This window comes from Ascaphus truei, chromosome 1, assembly GCF_040206685.1.
Source record: "Ascaphus truei isolate aAscTru1 chromosome 1, aAscTru1.hap1, whole genome shotgun sequence".
NCBI lineage: Eukaryota > Metazoa > Chordata > Amphibia > Anura > Ascaphidae > Ascaphus > Ascaphus truei.
The window spans coordinates 60404861-60425206 of record NC_134483.1 but is presented as its reverse complement, the minus strand read 5'-3'; the positions used below and the strand labels follow the sequence as shown (position 1 = coordinate 60425206).

The following is a 20346-nucleotide window of genomic DNA, read 5'->3' as shown; positions in this document are numbered from 1 at the left end:
AGAATATCCATTAAGATTAGTGCAGTTGTCAATAGTCTAAACTGCCATTGTAGCATCATGCTGGAACTCATATGGCATCAAATCGTGAACTTATATCAAACAGGCCAATAACGTATTTTCCAGGACAACCAAAATAATACAATATTAACCTGTAAGTTGGTGACATAAAATTAAGCACTTTATAGAGAGCTGTGTGTAAAAAAATGGTAGCATTCATAAATCGTAATTGTTTCAGTAATAGAAATTAGAGTTCAAAATGGTGACCTTATTCATTCAGTCCTGTTATACCTACCGGACATGTTTGCCTTCATCTAATAGCATCTTCACCAAATCGGCAATGGGGTATTGAGCTTTAGCAGCGCAGAGACCATAACCTGAAAGAGACGACCCCAATCAGAAACGGGAAACATATCTACATCTCATCCATTTCACAAAGGCCTTAAAGCCTTCACTACCACAGAGACCTAAAACGTAATAAACCAGCCTATAAAAAGGAAAAATGGCACGTCATAAAATTAAAGCAGCATTCCCATCCCCGTTACTCAATTGTATTTATTTACAGAATTGGATTTGAGGTTCCCTATGGAGCAGAGCCACCATATTTCTACCTATGGGTGACACACCACCCACACCTGAAATGCGCTATTCCTAGCTCCTTGAACCCCTGGTTCCCAAGATTTTAACTTGTTATATGTGCCAGTATTTCTAGCCCTTTTCCTCTCTCAATATGGCTGCCAATCAAGCCTCACTCCCACAAGCCATTATAAAAGCTGCACAAGCGACGACCCCGACACCCATTTTGTATTTTGACTTTAATTTTACTGGCACATAAAAACGCAAGTATCTCTGGATTCAGGGGGTTCCTGGAGCTAGGAATAGCGCATTTCAGGTACAGGGGGTACCCTCTGTTCTTATTCAGCAAAGAAAAGAAGAAAAAAAAAACTTGGGCGATTTGCGGCTTTACTATAAAGTTCACATATTTGTTGCCAATTTACAAGGAAGTTACTGTAAGATTGTACACATACCCTTCTTGACTAAACCAACTTTATTAAGAGCATTATGTACAATAAGATGTAGGTCTCTGGCAATGTAGATATTAAGGTCTTCAATACAGACAGAACTTTAACAAGGCCAGGATCTTCGGATTAGAATTTCTCCCGATTTCTGTAGCCACATTGGCCATATCCGATATATCTAGTGCTCCAAATATGCCCCATACCTGGTGTAATGATAATGTTATTGGACTCCTTTATCATCTCTACTGCATTATCCAGATTGATTTCCGTGTGAGTACCAGTGATTTCCATGGGCTTCCCGCCAGCAGTTGAAGTAGTACCGAAGCCTCCAAGGATCACATTGGCAAGGGATCGGTTCATAGCCTATATGAAAGACGGTCAATAAGGAAGCAACTGCGGGTCAACTGCGAGTAGAAAGGACTTTCATCTTAGGTACATTGCTTTTCTAAGTGGCTAGCTTTGCAGCTTTGTTACATTTAAATTACCAGAGTGCTTGAATGCTTCATATACGGTTTTGCCTGTAGAATCCTTGTTATTAGTTCATGCAACTGAAATGTATACATTTACCTGCATATCAATGGAGTTTACAGTGATTGCTTCTATGCAGATTCTATCATAACTACTATTAATACAATATGCTGTAAATGAAGAAGCTCAGGATTAGAACTTCAAAACTGAAGGACAGTGGGATAAGGTTCAGTGTGCAAATAAAGGTTTTAATGTTATTTGCATTATTGTGTGTAGTAAAGGGAACGCTCTTCAAAACACTAAGAATATCTAAACATGCATGTGTGGAAAGTGTAAAAGTAAATTAAATATATATAACTGATCTAGTTAAAAAGTTTACTTGAGTAAAAAAAAAAAACACAATAATATTAGTAGGAATTAAGCGATAGACATTTAATTTGTAAATTAGAATGATTAAACCAAAACAAATCTATTTGTCTTTGCTGAATGATATACAAATTTTTCGTTTTATAACGGAATAGAACTTTTGCAACTACCAAATATAGTGTATGCAGGAGTCCTAATATCAAATCGTTAAAAAAAAACAAAATTAGGGGGGAAAAAATATATTTGGGAAAAAACTTTGCTGAAGTGAAGCAGTGGCTTCCTGATCCCTAATTGCAGAATAGAAGAACTTTTTAATACAGGTCATCATTATACAGGGTGGGAAGGGGGGGTGTTACAAAGTGACTGCTGGATAGTTGCACAATAATCTACATGGTGATGCAATGTGCGCACGCACCTCTACAATATGTAATAATTCTGGTCAGATGTCTTTTTGGCCCCAAACTGACCTCCCTGAAACTGTGCTCGTGTATATTGTGCTCTGCGTCTGCTCTATCAGAGACGGCCCCGAGAGTTCCAAACGCACGAGGTGAAGTCCCCACTTGGAGGTCTCCCCAAGCACGCACAACCTTTACATCATGCATTTAGCCTGCCATAAATGTTCTCAAAATATTTAGGCTGCCACCTCCTCATCTGCAATGGATTATCTTCAAGCCTGTACATTATCTTGTGCAGTTGAGTTGCTTACAAAGTGAGAACGTTTTGTAATGTTGTAGTGCTGCCCCTCTGTGGCAAATCCAATTCAAAAACGACAATAGTTGCATCCATATAAACTTGGCAGTGGCTGACAGAAGAGGATAAAAACATGCCCACTTGGCACTTTCTACTTCAAAACCAGATCCCACTAGGTTGCGGTTGTGCCGCTCACTGTATGTATGCATTCCTTGTATTTGTTGCAATCAAAGTACATAGTCAGATATACAGATATGTCAGATTCCAATATCTAGAATAAGAGAATTATGTTATGATATACATATCCTCTTATGTACCACTAATCTTAACAAAAAGAATAAAGTTTTATTAAACATTCTGACGTAGACGATTTGTCTGTAAAACACTGGAAGGTTAAAACTAACAAAGTGTGTTCAAGAGCATCTTCGAATGATGGTAACATTATTAAGGACCTTGAGAAACAGTGTAGAAAAGCATTTCAATATGTTTAATGGTGGGGTTGTATCCCATGTGAAATTTAAAAAGGTACAGAACATGGCTCACTTCTGAATATGCCTGGGGATCTGAATAAATGTTGGCTCAGAATGAAAATAGGTGGTTATTTCTTCTTGAAAGCTTAGCTCCTGAAGTCTCTAAAAAGACACAAACCTGATTGGGGTTCAGTTCAGATGGGAGCCGGGAGGTATTGCCTCTATATAATACAGCACATGGTTGTATAGTGATACAATATAGTGGTATTGCCTCTATATAATACAACACATACTGGTACAAAGATGGCCAAGTGAGGAAGCTGCCATTGAATCGACTAATAACATATTTTGGTATAAAGCAACAGACTACTTCTAAACAGAATAAACCAAGCTATAAGAAATATATAAGAAATATATATATATATATTTAAGAGTTAACCCCCAACTACAAAAATGTAACGACTAGAAGAAATACAATCTGCAGAAAAGCCATTAAATGACGGAGGTAAACAAAGGCCGTGTTATCTGTAAGCTTTAAAGTCAACCAATTACAAATGGCAATGATTAAAAGCACACAACATTGAAGACCGCCACAAATTTGATACAGATCTTCCAAATTTCCTATTGTTCATGTTTTTCCTGCTCAATCCTCTGCTAACATCAAAGGACTGAATACAATTATTAACCCATTCTCTACTAAAAAAAGGGACAGCTTCTCTATGCTAGGCGATCCATTGAACCCACTTCCTCTTTCAGAGTTCAAAACATTTCTGTAAGTGCTTGAAATGTGTGAACAGGATAGAAGCAGAAAAGCAACTTAACGGAAATCTTCCTGCCTCTCAAATATGACAGACATCATGAAAATGTTTTAAAAGATCTCGCTGCAGCATTTACCTTATTTAGGTGATCAAGAGCAGACTATGTACTAAATCCTGTGGAATATCTTGACTTCTGGAATAAGTCTTTTGGATCTCATAACCAAAAAGCTTTGAATCCTTCTTTCACAGCCAGAGGGACCTGCAATGCAATGTATTCCCAGCTGGCAAAGAAAGGGTTCAATATTCTCTAAACCATGAAACAAAATCATAAAAAAATTTTTTTTAATAAAGACAGTCAAGCAGTTAGTTGCTGTGTTTTTACTTTGTTGCAAATGAATTGTTACTTATTGGAACTTTAAAACCCTTGCAGAGGTGAAGGAGTTACCAGGCCGAGAGGCCAAGGGCAATTCTAATCAATGCACAAAATAGACCTTCCTTTAACATTATTTTATCTACAAAACACTCACGTGTTTCACTTACTGCAGCCTGCTGTCTTTTTACTCCGTTTTTTCCCCTGTATATTTTGTACAGCACATAAGCAAATCACTGGATCTTTCATTTATTTTCCAGCGTGTGCAAAAAAAGCAACAATTAGTAAAATTGTAAATGAACATGTCTGGGGAGGGGACAGAATCAAAGCAGTACAATCGATATATGTTGTAGTTGTGTGGATCCCTTGCTTGCAGGTTAGCTGTAATTCTGTGCTCACAATTGCATATTTTGAGCATGTACAAATCAAACAGAATTGCCATTCTACGTATGTTTCAAACAGACCACTATCCACCCATCTTGTACTGCTGCCCGCCTGACCCTAGTATCCTTCATTGGCTGAAAGTTGGCATTAATCTCTAAAACACGCAGAAACAAAATGCCAACATAAACCTAAATTATGATTGCATGTAAGGAGTACCCTTTAAAGCAGCGAAGCCCCCAACCAGAAGCCTATACAAGTTTAAAGCAGCAATTCATTCAAAATTCTGTGTTTTTTTTAATATAGTAAAATCAGTTGTATAGTAACAGAACAGAAAGGGTTGCCCATAGAACCCATCCCTAGAACAGCTGTGCCGATTTCTCTGCCCTATCCACTCTCTACACCGATCTCGCTTCCTTCTCCACTCTCAGTCGTGGAGCGTCCATGCATTCCCAGCAGTGCATGTAGCCCTCCCGTGCTACTGCGACAGGAGAAAGGACGGACGGGACCTGGGAGGTTGGGGACTGCAGAAGACCGTTCGGGTCGCCTTGTGCATTTTTTTTATTGCACTCTATGCCTTTAATGATTTATGTATTACGCTTCCGAGTTGTTAGAGCAACTATATAGGAAGCTGCATCACTTCCTCTTTTGAAATAGGCAGCCATATTGTGTGCCCCGGGAAGCAGGATCTTCACCAATCGACCACGGGAGACCAGATCGATCTGCAGCTTGGCTAACAGCATTGATGTAAATGTAAAGAGCAGCTGCATTTATTAAAAGGAGGGGAACAAAAAGTCAAAGACATAATGCTCCTTTAACGGATATAATGTTAGTAACTTCCCCAATACGTATCTTGGGAAGAAGGGGTCCATGGAGCAGAGAATAGTGCAGATCAGCGGTGGAGGACCCCCTAGTTCAAATCTTGTAATAAAATGGACGTTGCTCATTTTAGTGCTATTTAGATGAGCCAATATGTTACATTTGATCTCTTATTATATGTTAAATAACATTGAAACAGCAGGACTTCCATTACAGTAAATGGTCTTTAAAAAAAGTTGCATTATACCGCGCTGTAATGCTGCCGATTTGCATTGGTATTTATACAGCAGCAATGGCCAAAGAATATTTTAAAGCGTACGAATGAGGTGTTTAAAATGCAGTACAATCCTAACCATGTCTTGATCGAGCTTAATGTTAGGGACAACATTCCCTAAATCCTTCATTCCTTCCCTAAATCACATCACTGGGAAAGGAAGAAGAAATGTGTAAGATACTGTATGTTCTCCTCCATTTATTCTGTGTCCTGCTCACACCACAAATGCACGTGACCGCCCTGTCAGTTTGATCCGATTTCTCGCGCCCCCTCCCGCCTCCGCGCGCGGCATGTACGCAAACACTACCTTAAGGCAGTCTGTTCGCTCAGCGTGTGGACGCACGGTCTGAGGTACCATGGACGCAGCTTAAATTGTATGGGTACAGGGAGGGTCATAAAATTGGAAACTATTGGATCATAGTTTGCTCCTGAGAGATACATAGTCCAGACCTATTTTGATGTACCACCATTACTTAAATTGTATAGCATGGATGACTTCTACTCCATGGTCAAATCAATGCAAGAAAATGAGCAAACATCTACAGATCCTTTAAATCGAATTTTACATATAAAAAATAAGAAAAGAAAATTTCCTTACCACACACATGATATAGGAGAGGATAGCTCCAGAGGAACCGATAAGAGCCCCAACGATGGTAAGCAAGTTATTGTTTAGCAAGAATCCTTCTGCACATAGAGCCCATCCGGAGTAGCTGTTCAAAACGGTGATAACGACAGGCATGTCAGCACCGCCAATAGCAGCCGTTAGGGTTACTCCCTGTGGACAAAATGTAAATAACCGCATGTTATATATAAAAACTCGAGAAGCAAGGTATGCTACAAAAATGTTGTATTTGTTGAACCTGCACTGAAATAAAGCAATGGGTTGCCGCATGGGATTAAAACAGAAGCAGACGGAAGTGTTATGTAAGTATTTTTAACTATGATGAACTGGTTGACCAAACCTGGCTCTTTATACAATGATTGGAAATAAACTTTTAGGATTGCTGCCATGTACCAATTTGTAATGCTCCTGAACCTCCTCGATATTTAAACAGTAACAGAGTTCAAGTGATCTTGAAGCATATGCACATAGACATTAATGGAAACATAATACAATGGATATAAATGGAGGCCTTACAGAAGGCCAAATGAAGATGTGCAATGAAGCTGGTCTTTACCCAAAGTTCATCACAGACCTATTTGGTGTATGAGGTGACCGGCAAAGGACCTGCAGAACTAGGGAAAAACAAAACAAAAACAAACATTTTTTTCCTCCGGTCTTTTTTTAGCTTTCCTGCCTAAATGAGAGATTATTTATGTAAATATCTACAAACCGTTCTGGTCAATACCCAGAGTACACAGACAAAAAATGAATTATGTTATAAGAAATAGAAAACCATGAAAATAACGTTCAGATCAAAGCCTTTTGATAAGGGACATGTACAAATTGCACACAATGTTGTGGAGGCTGATCTGCCAAGCAATCCAACTAAGCAACACAAAAGGATATAATTTAAAATAAAAAAAATACAAAATAAACCCCAAATTGCAGGAAGGTGTGAAATTATCAGATAACCAAATACCAGATAACCATGTTGGGTATTACAAGGCAAAAAGGTTAGCCAAGTGCCTCAAATCAGGCACAGATGGGATCTGCTTTGAATATTACATGATATTGCATTTTTCTCAGTAACTGAAATTACTATGCTTCTCATACCAAATGTAATAAATACAAAAATGTAACTGGCAAGAGGTTTTATTTAAATTCTTTATTCCTCGAGAGACACTAAAATCGAATTTTCCCTTATAATAAATATCTATACATATTTTCGTATATATTTATTTCAAACAAACATGTGGTATTCGCTACTGGATCATGATTTTCTTTTGCCGATGCCATCTGAAGCCCTATATCCAATGGGACTTCACTTCTCACTGCCTCCCCGTCCTCCAATAAGAGGCTGAGCTAATATTTACACGGGACATGTAAACTGCAGGTATAAAGCAAAGGACAAGTAGGAGTAGTCCTGATAGCAAAGATCCTTTGTGACTACAGGAAAGGTTCTATATAGTCCGAAGTGGCTGTTCATGCTGTTTTCGGGTGCAAGTATGGCTGAAAAAGGCCAGGACTGCTGCATCAGATTTTATGGAATTGAACCATATAACTCAGGAGACTTCTATAATAAAAAGAGGAAGATGTGTGCAGCCATAGGAAGACAGCCGTGAGAAGGCTCTACAGGTCTAAATTAATGTCATCTCAGGAGTATACTTTGTCCCCTCATAACTTACTTTTTTTATCCTGCAAAAGACTTCAATTAGCAGCCAGAAACTAAAGAGCACCGACAACATAGCCAATTACAGACATGCTCCTGAAGTCTGTTGCACTTATCCAAGGCACTGGCCAAGTTCTGCAGCTCCCATAATGAAGGAACACACAGAAGGAGAATTATGTAAAAAGCCAACTAGCCATTGTACTAATGCTTTAAATTCAAATATCAGCTTACACAAACTATTCTTTACGAAGCATTCAAATCAAGCTATTACAATATTTTACTTACCATAACAGCAGAGAGTGCAGACACAGAGCCAAGACATGTTATGCCTGTTAGATAACTTGGATCCAGCATGTATGGGATCATACCACCAGCGCTGGCTGCGAGTAAGCCCGCATTCATATAGTGTCTTCCCGGAAGGAGGAGTGGGGCGGAGCTAAGAGAACCTGTTATCAAACAGACATGTAAATACAACGTGTATTTGGTTTCTACCACTGAACAACCTCAACATATTAATACAGTCAGCAGGGGATTTGCAACTATGCAATAATACTTCAACTTAAACGCAACAGCTTTAAATGTATCAATATTATACAAAATTACTATTAAACATGCATCGGATCATTAATCTGCGCCCTTCTCATGGAAGATATATATATATATATATATATATATATATATCACATACATACATACATACACACACATATATATATATATACATATATATAGATATATATATATACATATATATATATACACAGATAGATAGATATATATCTATCTATCTGTGTATATATATATATATATATATATATATATATATATATATATATATATATATATATGTGTGTATATATATATATATATCTATATATCTATAGATATATAGATATACATACATATACATCTTTGTAGTCCTTGGTCCTCAGTTCTTTGCTATAAAGGCAATTCAGTGCTACAGATTGTGAGCTGAATATGGGCTTTAAAGCAGCAATACCAATACGTATAATAATAATAATGAATAAATAGATTTATTTACAGGGTTGAAGCAGGCGGTCTCCAGAGCCGGTTAACTTCAGTTCTGGGGATCCCCTGCTCCCAGATACTTGCCTCCTTAGAGGGTGCCGGTATCTTTGCGGAGTTTAACAGTCCAGGTCCCACGGGCCGATAGGAAGCCTCACCGGATGACACCAAAGGTTCCTATAAGCCCGCGTGATGCTAGACATTAAAGCCGCCGTTAAATTAAGGACCACAGTTGCTTCGCTTGCAGGGATACCGGCACAATTCTAGAGGTAAATATCTCTGGGAGCAGGGGGGATCCCCACAGCTGAAATTAACAGGGTTCAGCTCCAGAGACCCCCTGCTCCAAACCTATAATAATAAAAACAACAATAATAATATATAGATAAATAATTTTTAAGTTAACCCGTATTGCTACTTTAATGTAGGTCTCACCATTAACATGTTGATTCAATTGCATGGAAATTAAGTTTATACATTGTGAAAGAGCGAGTGAAGGTGTACACAGAAACCGACTGGGGAGTGGGCCCTCGGAAACTATCTGATAAGCTCTGTGGACCCCGTGGTTCTAGAGATATGACCACCGGGGTCAGCAACACCCCAGAAGCCATCAAAAGGCTGCAGCTTTATCGGGAGAGGACACTGCAACTTTCTATTGATGACTGCACAGCCATTATTTGTAGCATGCGTCAGATCAGCACACACAAAAATAGAAATCTCGTGCACCAGGGATACAGGGAGGGGAGGGAGTTCAGGGCTTGTGGCTCAACTACAGTGAATGTGCACACACGTGTTCAGCTTGGACTGAAACGTTGGCCCAATAGACCACAAGAAACAGCAAACCGAATCTGGAAGTGCTACTCCATCATATCCGTTTATACGGTTTTATGAGCTTCCGCCACAGCACGTATTACCATTATATTATCAGAGTGCACGTATACAATGTTATGACACGTGTGACATGCGATCAGAAGGTTTAAAGATCACTTCAACAGGAAATGTCAATTGATGTTTATACCACCAGATGTAATGAAACCCTGAAATGTTGAGACACAATCCCACAATTCTCTGAGCAACATTTTAAACTGCATTGATCTGAATGTACATTGCTAGAATACAAGAGATGCAGAGAGTTTGAATTTAAATAGCGGTGCTCAAGGGGACAGCAGTCATGGATTCTACTGTAATGCTTTTCTTTCAGGCACCTCCTTACTTTATGATACCCGTTCATTGCGAGAAGATGATTTATAACAATGGAGGTCCATGAAACAATGTAAAAATCACTTCCACTGGTGATATTTGTGGCCCACCAACCAAGGTGTGCAGCTAGAGATTTTTCTGTTGCAGGACAAGCATTCACCCACTAAATTTGTGCTGTACTATGAAAAGAATCATGTTCTCTGCATTAAGCTGTAATTGGAGAACCCCACAGAAGACAAAAATCAAAAAAGATAAAACACACACACACACACACACACTGCAACCCCCCTCTATATACACACACTCACTCTGCAGTCCTCCCTATACACTGTGCAGCCCCCTCCTCTACACCCATGAAACACACAACAGCCCTCCTCCACTCTCTACACTCACAAAACAAACAGCAGCCCCCCCCCCCTCTACACCCAGACACACAAAACACAGAAACACACACACCAAAACACACTCTGCAGCCCTCCTCCACCATCTACACCCCCACACACCACACTGCAGCCCCCCTCTCTACACCCACTGCAGCCACACACACACACACACACACACACACACAACCACCCCCGCCCCCCTCCACCCCCGAACAAAAGCTAGGGAAACAACAACAATCACTGTTGAACTAAACCATCAAAAGTATGCAATTTCTCTAAATTGGAGCTATAATAGTTGGATGGATCTTCAGCTGAAGACCACAGACGAAGACATCTTTGTGTGTCATTTTGGTATACTGTATTAGACACACTAACTGTTTAGAACAGAGTTTCTCTCAAATCAGGGGGGCCATGGTGCTCTACCAAGGGAGCCGTGGTCCCCGGGGAAACACTTCTGGCTCCTCAACAAGTGCATCTCGTGCTGTAGGGGACAGGCTGGGATCCATTAGGAAAAATGGGGAGTATGATGTGTGAGGAGTATGGGCGAATGGGCAGTGTGTAAGAAGGAGAAGGGCAAGGGTGGTAGGTGTGCATGTCAGGAGGGCGAGAGTGCAGTGTGAGAGTATGGGATGAATGAGGCCTGATAATCAGGGGTGCCCAGAGAATTTAAATATCCTCATGGGGTAGCACTGCTCAAAAAAAAAAAAAAAAAAGGTTCAGGCCCACTGGTTTAGAAACCAAGAAATAGGTCTATACAGTATGCAATTGTCTGTTCAAGTAAGTGCTAAGTTGCAGAGCATTTCTATTGTACAGAGAGGTAGTACGCTTTGTAACTTTTTCATATAGATTTTTTGCTGTGGTTTACAAGATACTTGCCATCTTATTTGCTAGTATTCTTCCTGGATATTCCAACATGGCCACCACCAAGGTTGTCCAATAGGAAACCGCAACATCTCCCCCAATGACATTGCCGGCTTTCTATTGGCCTGCAGGACCAAAGCAGATTTGGTGGGCATTTTGATTTCTATAATTGAAATAGAAAAACCAATGCAACTAAAAGGGCAAGTATATGGAGCATCAGGTTGGGGGGCATTAATGGGGTGTGCAGAACTAAAAACATACAACAAAAACACGAGATGGGGAGGAGATCTCGTCTTTAAGCACTGCTGGATATACAGCAATACATTACTCTATGTATTATCCTTTTGAATAATAAAATGCAATTTCCAAAAGGCATTAAAAAAAAAATACAATTCTTAAAAAGTAACCAGTTTTGGTCACTAAACTTGATATCTTGGAGGTGAATAAGATAAGAATTCGGCCAAAAGGAGCAATACAACTTGATTAAAAAAAATAAACAACTTGGCTATTTGATTGGTAATTTAAAGCAATTTAAATCATCGTTCAAGCAAAGAAAAAAATGTTTCTGGTTTATGCCACCATTGGCCCAAGCCCCTGCCCTTTCCCACCACCCCATCTCAGGACAGAGAAAGGCAGGGGGTATTACTCCTGTGGAAGGGCATATCTAACTCAACATAGTAACATCACACAAAAGTGATGAGCAAACGGAAGGCTTATCCATTTACAGATGCAAACTACCTTTACCAAGAAGTAATGCTGATGAAAAGGGTCTGTCGTTAACCATTCTACTTGGTGTTCCAGTTCCAGTATGCCTGTCGGTGAGTGCAGAAGGATCAACTGAATGGGACATGGCCGCACTTGGTTCTATGGGGTCTCTGGATAATGCTTTATGTACTGGTAAACCAGATACAGGTATTATGAAGGCCATGTCACTAATCACTATATTATTAAAGCCATGGAACAAAGCACATCTGCTGGTAAAAAATAATAATTAATAAATAGATGTCGTCACCCAACACCATTATAGAATTAAGTTTCCATATCAGGTCGGGTCTACTGAAGGTGGGCTATTAACACCACAAAAAGATTTTGAAATCCTTTGATCAATTCTATCAAGAATTTGCATTGCCCAAGAACATTTTTTTTTTATTATTTACAGATGAAACAAGCACTACAACATACATTTGGGGATCAGCTCCTAGATGTCAGACGGTCCTTCTCGGAAGAATGCTCTTAAAAGAAAACTAAAAATATATAAAATGTATTTTTGGCTGACTAACAATTCTTAAGCCGACCTACTAAAGCCTAAAGCGAAATAGTAAGCAGATGTTGGCCCTCTGGATGACGAACAATGGGATGAGGCCCTATAACTCCCTAAATGGGGTATCAATCAGCACAAGAAATTGAATTACACAAATATATTACCTGCATAGAATCTACTATTACCCTCAAATATTTCACCAGATGGGCTGTAGGCAATATGTGCTTCATGTTAAATAAAGTATTTAAGAAGGCACTTTGTTTAATGTGGTTTGACAGGGCCATTAAATACAAAAAAAATGGGAATGCAATTTTAGATCTACTGAATAAAATGTTGGATTTTCCTGTGCCTCTGGATTCCCTGATGTGTATCTTGGGTCTAATTAATGATTTAGCCAGTAGTCATTGTCGAAGGGTTATAATAAACCTAGCTATTGTTTCATGACAGGAAATGTATCGAAATGGAAGATTTAGGATTCTGGATAAACTTAAAAATTTATATATATATGCACAGAGTTGCCTTGGATAAATATGAACATATATAGTTGACATGGGCAGAAAATCATTTTTTAACATGGTAATCTAGATCTCAAACACATAACTATATATATATATATATATATATATATATATATATATATATATATATATATATATATATATATATATATATATATATATCCAAACCAAAGGGATATGGAAAGAGATAAAACACACCTCCAGGTAAGTGTTCAAAACTCTGTATTTGCACAAAATAAAGAAATCAAACATCTCAGTTCTGCTAAAGAACTTTCATCAGGGTGGTGTACTTACCTGGATATGCGATCTCTCTACCAAGTCCCTAGGGTTTGGTTACATATACTTTTATTATTTACCTATGATGTGCACTCACCAATATATACGTTAACGTTGGAGATATAGTCTATTGGTAAGGCACTCCTATTCGTTCTAAACTAGGTGTCACTCACAGGCAGGTACTTCAGAAATATAAGCTGCAGTAGACTTCATTGCCCACATTGATAATGTAACAGAGTTTTCATTGGATTCAATGGCAGTAATGATGAAGAATATAAACGATCGAGATGTGTGAACTTTTCTCTTGCTTATGTAAACTTTGTGAAATTCTCATTTCTATTCAGCAAAAAAAAATTTAAATTAGCTTACGTGCAAAAGTTGGCTTAACGCTAAAAGTCAACAAGCAGTGCATTTTGGATTAGTTCGTAAGAAACTGTCTTTTGCTAAATGCACTGTACCAATTTCTCTGGAGCAGTGGAGCACAAACTTTTGCTGCTGTGCCCCCTGTCTTGCATGCCCCGGTGCTCGCACGCCCCCTACCTTGCAGCTGCGTCAAATAACACTGCGGGTCACGCAACGTCACGCGACCTGTGGCGTCATTTTATGCGTGTCACGTCACACTGCCATCTGAATCACGGCAAGTTGTGTTGCAGAGGCATCACGCCAATCCAGGCATTTAATTTAAATGCCTCAGGGAAAAGTGCAGGGCCTCTGCAACCACCCGTGCCCTCCCCCCCCCCACCCGAAAAATCTCCCACCACCCTGTGTTTCGTACACACCGGGCCTGGAGTAGAAATAGTGCTCACTCAACAGGTGTTTGTATCTGTCCACACTCCTTCCCCAAATGCACAGACGTGTTTGTGCATTGGGAGTGCTACACTACTATATGCACTTCATTAGATCACTCAATAAAATGTGGTCTAGTTATATTTGCACAAGAAGAGGTGAGACTGATGGTACTTTTAGCGTAGGAGCTTATGTGATAGTCGGTGGAACAACTGTGAATGGTGTTGGTGGTAGAAGCAGTGAAGGTGATCTCGATTATAGTCGATTACTGTACGAGCATTAGGCAGCATTGGCCACCACAGCTAGCAGCAAGGGCTTTAGGGAGCAGCTAAAACCTGCGATATTTTCCACGAAGGCTGTTCCACACCTGTCCAAGAGTTTGTTGTAATACTAGGTAAGCCTCTAGATAGGTCACACAGTAAAAGGGTGGACTTCACAACAGAAATGGACTGGTGTACTTGGCAAAGGGGGCTAGATGACTTGCCGAATTTGTGGGGGTATTTTCCTCCTCCTTGGCAAAGAGAATGTGTTGGAGGGGATGGTGGTGGCGGCACTGATGTCGATTGGTAAGAGTCAAGAAGTCACCAGCAGCACTTATAGGCCTGGCTGCTACCTGATGTATGCAGGGTTCTAATAGAAGCCCCATAAAAGGGTCTTTTAAGCTTCTAAAGATTACCGGGGGTTACGGTGTAAACAGACATATAATAAACTAGACAAGTCGCTGGCTGGGGTGCATGGCGTGCACACCACACTTCTCCATAGCTCACTCGCGTCTCCTGCCTCTCCTATGCGGCTGAGCTCCTGCACTTCCTGGTTGTAGTACCCGGCTGTTCTCTGGGTTAGCAGCAGCTTTCAGCAACACCGCAGGGGATCCGGTGAAACACGTTGAGTGACCAGACGAGTACCATAATCACTGTGCAGGATGCGGACTGCGGTGTTGCGGAAAGCTGCTGCTAACACAGAGAACATCAGGGTACTACAACCATTAGGTGCCGGAGCTCAGCTGCATAGGAGAGGCAGGACATGAGAATGAGCTGTGGAGAAGAGTGGTGTGCACGCCATACACCCTAGCCGGAGCCAACTTGTCTCGTTTGTTATATTATGCCTGTTTAAAACCAGCATCATGTGAGCGCACTACTTTTTACCTACTGTATCCTAGTCTACGCTATGTGGTTTTCATTTCTTTATAAAAAGGTGCCACACAACAGACGCTAAATGATACAACAAGTTCTATGGATATGCTTAAAAGAACTGTGAGTTTGTGAGTACACACTCAATACAATACTCAGAACCTGAATTATCAATTTCTAGACATATTACACTATTTTCGTGTTTTCTATATTTTTTCACATATATGCGCTCCCCAAGACTTGGACCTCGGTGTCCTATGTAAGGGGTCTGCCTGGTCAGAAAACCAGACAACCATGGGACTTGGTCCGGTGAAGCGCAGCCAGGCTTTTCAAAAGTGCTTTGCTCTGAATAGCAAAGCACTCGGCAAGTAGTTGCCAGAGAAGCCTAACCTAGCGGAGGACAAGTTCTAATAATCAACGAAGACCCGACCAGTGGGAAAAGCCAGGTATCTCTCCCGGAGATAGTACCGTGGTGTTCCTGGACATGGAGCAGACAGGGTAAGCCTACCTGAAGTAGGCGCCCTGCACATAGTGCGACTAGGAGACCCCCACCCCCCCAGACCCCCAGTTAAGCGTGTATTACCTGTATTTTGTGTTTCATTGTATGTCCGCTGGTTTTACCAGAATAACCCCCATTTTGTTCCACTACCTTGTCTTGCCTAATCAATTGATCCCGGAAGGTAAAGGTGTTAAAATTACTTGTCTTCCATGGCAAGTAGCAATCACTTTAGACCTCTAAGTTAAAGTACACCAGGTACGTAAAGGTGATAATGGAAAACGTAATCTTAATAGAATAGTTCTAAAATTATTCCAGCAGCTAGAGTTTCAAGCTGCAGAATAATAAACAGCTTCTAGAATCTATATAGTTAAAACTGCGAATTTAGTATTATCGAGATTCACTGTATTTTAAAATATATACCTAGGTGCTTTATATACTACAGTTATCACGGATTCCCTTGGTTTGGGCTGTCCCTGATTAGAGTTTACTCTAGCTCGGCCTGGTTGATACAGTGCCATGACTACCAGCAGCTATTTAATCCCTGCCAGCCGGGCCACGAGTTACCTACAAAAAGGTCCCAGGTCATGTGGAAGTCATGTCATCCACTCAAGTCCATAGCGGTCCGTTTTTAGTGTCTTGGGGCTCCCAGTAAACTACTTTAGATAGCTTTGGTGTCAGACTATAGCCATTCCAGCTTTAACATTAATGTATATTGTGCCATTATATTTAGTTTGAAATGGGCACACCGATTACTAGTATAGCGTCTTCTCAAGTAATTCTTCTTCTACGGAGGAGGCTTCAGGGTTTCCTGGCTACTTCGTTTCTATAGAACTTTCGTTTTAAAGTCTAAACATTTGTAGCTACAGTTCTATGCTGAACCCACTGCCCTTATCTAGAACAGTGTTTTTCAACCAGGGTTCCTAGGCTCGGGGAATCTGTAAAGGGTTCCCTGCCATTTTCAGGTCATTTGAAAAATGTACCAAAGGCATCTGATCTCAGACTCGCTATTAAAGAGGGTTGAGATTACTCAAAATTTCTAACAGGGTTCCTTAACCAAAAAAAAAAAGTTGAAAACCACTGATCTAGAAGCAGTATATTACTCTGCAGCTTGAAACGCTAGCCTGTTTAACTCTCTAGCTGCTGGAATAACTTTAGAACTATTATTCTATGAAGATTAAGTTCTCCGTTGTTATCTTTACGTCCCTGATATACTTTAACTTGGACACTAAGGTGATTGCTACAATTTAGCTTACCTATCCATTGCAATAATGTTCACAGGTCTCTACACTGTGAATTAGTATTTATAAAAATGTTTTACCAGGAGGTAATACATTGAGAGTTACCTCTCGTTTTCAAGTATGTCTTGGGAACAGAGTTATGATGAGAGATGCATGGTTACATTAAATGAAGAAAGGTTATATAGAGTCAATTTACAGACATTTCATGGAGATGTCATGAGACATTTCATAGTAAGCTTATTAAGCAAATGAAAATATCCCTTCTGAGCACATTCACATGTCTCAGACAGGTCTGCAACGCTGCTTATCCCCATTATCTCCTAGCTCAGCAAATGACTATCATGGCATGGAGACCTCCAACCTTAAAACATGTAGTGTTTTGAATGACATGCATGCAAATCGCAGTATCAAAGAAAGATAATTGTAAACAGACTCCTCATTCAATAAAAATGGAAAAAAAAGGTCCCGGATGCCACACAAGCCGGTCTAACATAGCCTGAAAAAGCAGTTGGTTTGCATAAGGGAGCAGGGAGATCGGTAACTAAATAACAGTGTTTGGCCAGCCAAAACAGGACATGTGGGGGCTCTGCAGGCAGAAAGAGTGCAACATACAGCAAGAGAAATATTGTGTATATGTACCGTAAGCTGCCCATGTACCTGCCGGATCGGACGACGCAGAGGGACCTGATGATGTCAACGCGCAGGAACCATCTGATGACGTCAGCGCGACCGGACCGGAATGCATACCGCATGGAGGATCAAGATGCTGACCATCATGTGATTACTGGGGGGTAATTTGGTGTTTTTAAGTGTTTTCACCTGGGTGTTTTGACTATTTATACTGGACATTTTTGTAGTCTCTGCAAGCCAGTCACTTGATAAAGTCCCCTAGGAGGGATGAAACATTGTGTTTTTTGTGCTTAATAAATTTTTATATAGAAATCTGAAGTTGTCCTGGATCATTCTACTTTCCTCAATACTGGATTTTCTAGGCAGATATCCCTGAACCAGGAGCATCGGTCTTTGCAAGTATTTTGATTTATTTTTTGTGGTGTGCAGCTTCTCTTGTTATATTACCAGGAAGTACTACATTGAGAGTTAATGCTCGTTTTCAATTATGTCCTGGGCACAGTTATAGTTAAGCCAATAGCCTCGAACTGAAACCACAAAGTGGTTATTGAAAAATAAAATAAAAAAATAGCCAGATGTAATATAGACTTGTGTTGCAAACATGGCAAAAACACAATTATACATATTTTATTATTTTTGTTTCGTTACCGCAACACTGCACAACAGCAGAAGCTAGTGTTCAAACAGCGTCAGAGGAAGGGGCCATGAAGAAAACCACAAAAGCAAGTAGCCCGAGAATTTGTATGTTGGAGATTGAGAATCGTACACCATCATTCATTTAAAAAAAAAAGGAAGGTGTTGCCTCACGCCACAACCCCAAAATTAAAAAATGGCCAATGTCAACCAAATTAGCTAGTGTAAGCAGAGAATTCACATTTGTTTCATGATCATAAACCAATTCCACGTTATCCCTAGTGACATTGCTCCAACAGTAAGGGACAGAGTGAAAGTGAGACAAGTGTGGGTCAAAGGAATTGGGACTGAGCCAATAGCTTTCAGGGAGGATGAAGAGGATGTTCGATCTCCCATGTCACATGGAGGTAAAACAAAACAAGAGGGCCACAACGAATACATTTAGGGTGCTACAAGTCTGGCACCGACACAACGCAAAGTGCAGGAGTGTCTCACATGCTCTAAAATAGTAGTAATGAGCTAAAGGAGGATCTGAGATCACGGGCTAACAGTGTCTTCACAGAAAACGATGCACCACTATGCAATTACCTGTGAAGGAGAGCAAAGTCAGAAGGTGGACACGAGACCCTGTCTCACTGTGCTGCCTACTCTGGCTTATTCTCACTCTCTGACCCCGATGTCTCTGCAGTGGTGGCAAATGCGGAGAGAGGGGAACGGTTCCTCAGACAAACTAATCACTCCAGGAGAAGGGGCAAAGCATAGAGCCTGCCTAGGTCTGGTTCGCCACACCAGTGGGTGGTGGTGGCTCTTCTATAGTGGAGCGCAATCCTTGTGACTGGAAAAGATGCAGATGTAGAGGATTACCGACTGCGACTCTCCTAAACGTCACTGATTGCACTGCACAAAGTTTTGCAGGGCAGTCGTCCCTAGACGGCACCTGCTCTTGTTCGTTAACTCCACTCCTTCACATAGGACCCTGTAGAGAATCACAGAGTCACTGCGACATTGGTTGGTAATTTTAAGACTCCACATATCAAAGAGGTGGTTCCTCTTGGTGCATCACCACCCCTATATGATGCCTACGGGTCAGGTAGCAGGAGAAAATATCAGGCTGGGCTCTACCATGGATGTCCGAGAGGAACCGCTTTTCCTGCCCCTCACCCCAGTTCAGAAAGAGCCTTCATCATAACCAATGTCATCCCTCTCCCAGCAACTACTGACACACCTGACTCAGTCGGCATCCAGCAATAATATCACTGCCAGAAGTACTGTCAACTGTTGATTTGTCTCTCCACCACATCACCGCCAACTGCTAATGGTTCCTCAGCTAGAGATAGGGTCACTGATTGAAAACATGTTATGGTGTTCCACAACAGGCTAGAGCTGGTTCCAGCATCCTTCCCTCAGTCTACTACACCTGCTCACACATTTATCCCCACTTTGCTTGGGCAGAGGAAGCATCTACACCCAATGAGACGGAATCATATGAGGATGACCTAGGGGAGGCGGCTGCTGCCAAAAAGGTGGCCCTAGAAAATTTCAGTTTACAATAGAGGAAACAGGCCGGTATCAGGATTTGCTGGTTTTCTCTTACACAGAGCTACATCCAAAGAGTGAGGTTGAAAGTGGACTAGTTACCTCCTCCAAGCTCAAATCAGCCATAACCTGTTCCCCCAACACAGGCTGAATATCAGCAGCAGACTCCTAGGGCATGTACACAGTACTACTGCTATGCAAACGAGAGACACACACACACACACACACCCACACACTTCATGGGGCGCAAGCAGACGAACCAGTTCCAAAATAGTACAAGTAGAACAGAATCCAAAGCACTCATCAGATCAATTAGAATTGCGAATTTTGATCAATTTTATAGAACTTTTGGCTCCAAAAGTTAGTTAATATTTTTCACGGATTTCTCCAACTTTCAGAAAGGTTGGATTAAAAAAAAAAAAGAAAGGGAAGCAAACTTCAGCAACTTTGCACACCACTAAACACAGAATATCCCATCTGCTCC

General features: G+C 40.6%; 1 protein-coding gene across 1 annotated transcript in view; it reads right to left on the bottom strand.

Annotated features, from left to right (window-relative positions):
• The window catches only part of NNT (nicotinamide nucleotide transhydrogenase), a 109862-nt gene that overhangs the window by 28048 nt on the left and 61468 nt on the right, over nucleotides 1–20346 (bottom strand). The window contains exons 16-19 of the mRNA XM_075589018.1: nucleotides 8174–8334; nucleotides 6211–6390; nucleotides 1220–1379; nucleotides 293–374 (exon numbers count right to left, since the gene is read on the bottom strand). Of these exons, the coding sequence (XP_075445133.1) occupies nucleotides 293–374; nucleotides 1220–1379; nucleotides 6211–6390; nucleotides 8174–8334 (583 nt within the window). The remainder of the gene's footprint in view (nucleotides 1–292; nucleotides 375–1219; nucleotides 1380–6210; nucleotides 6391–8173; nucleotides 8335–20346) is intronic.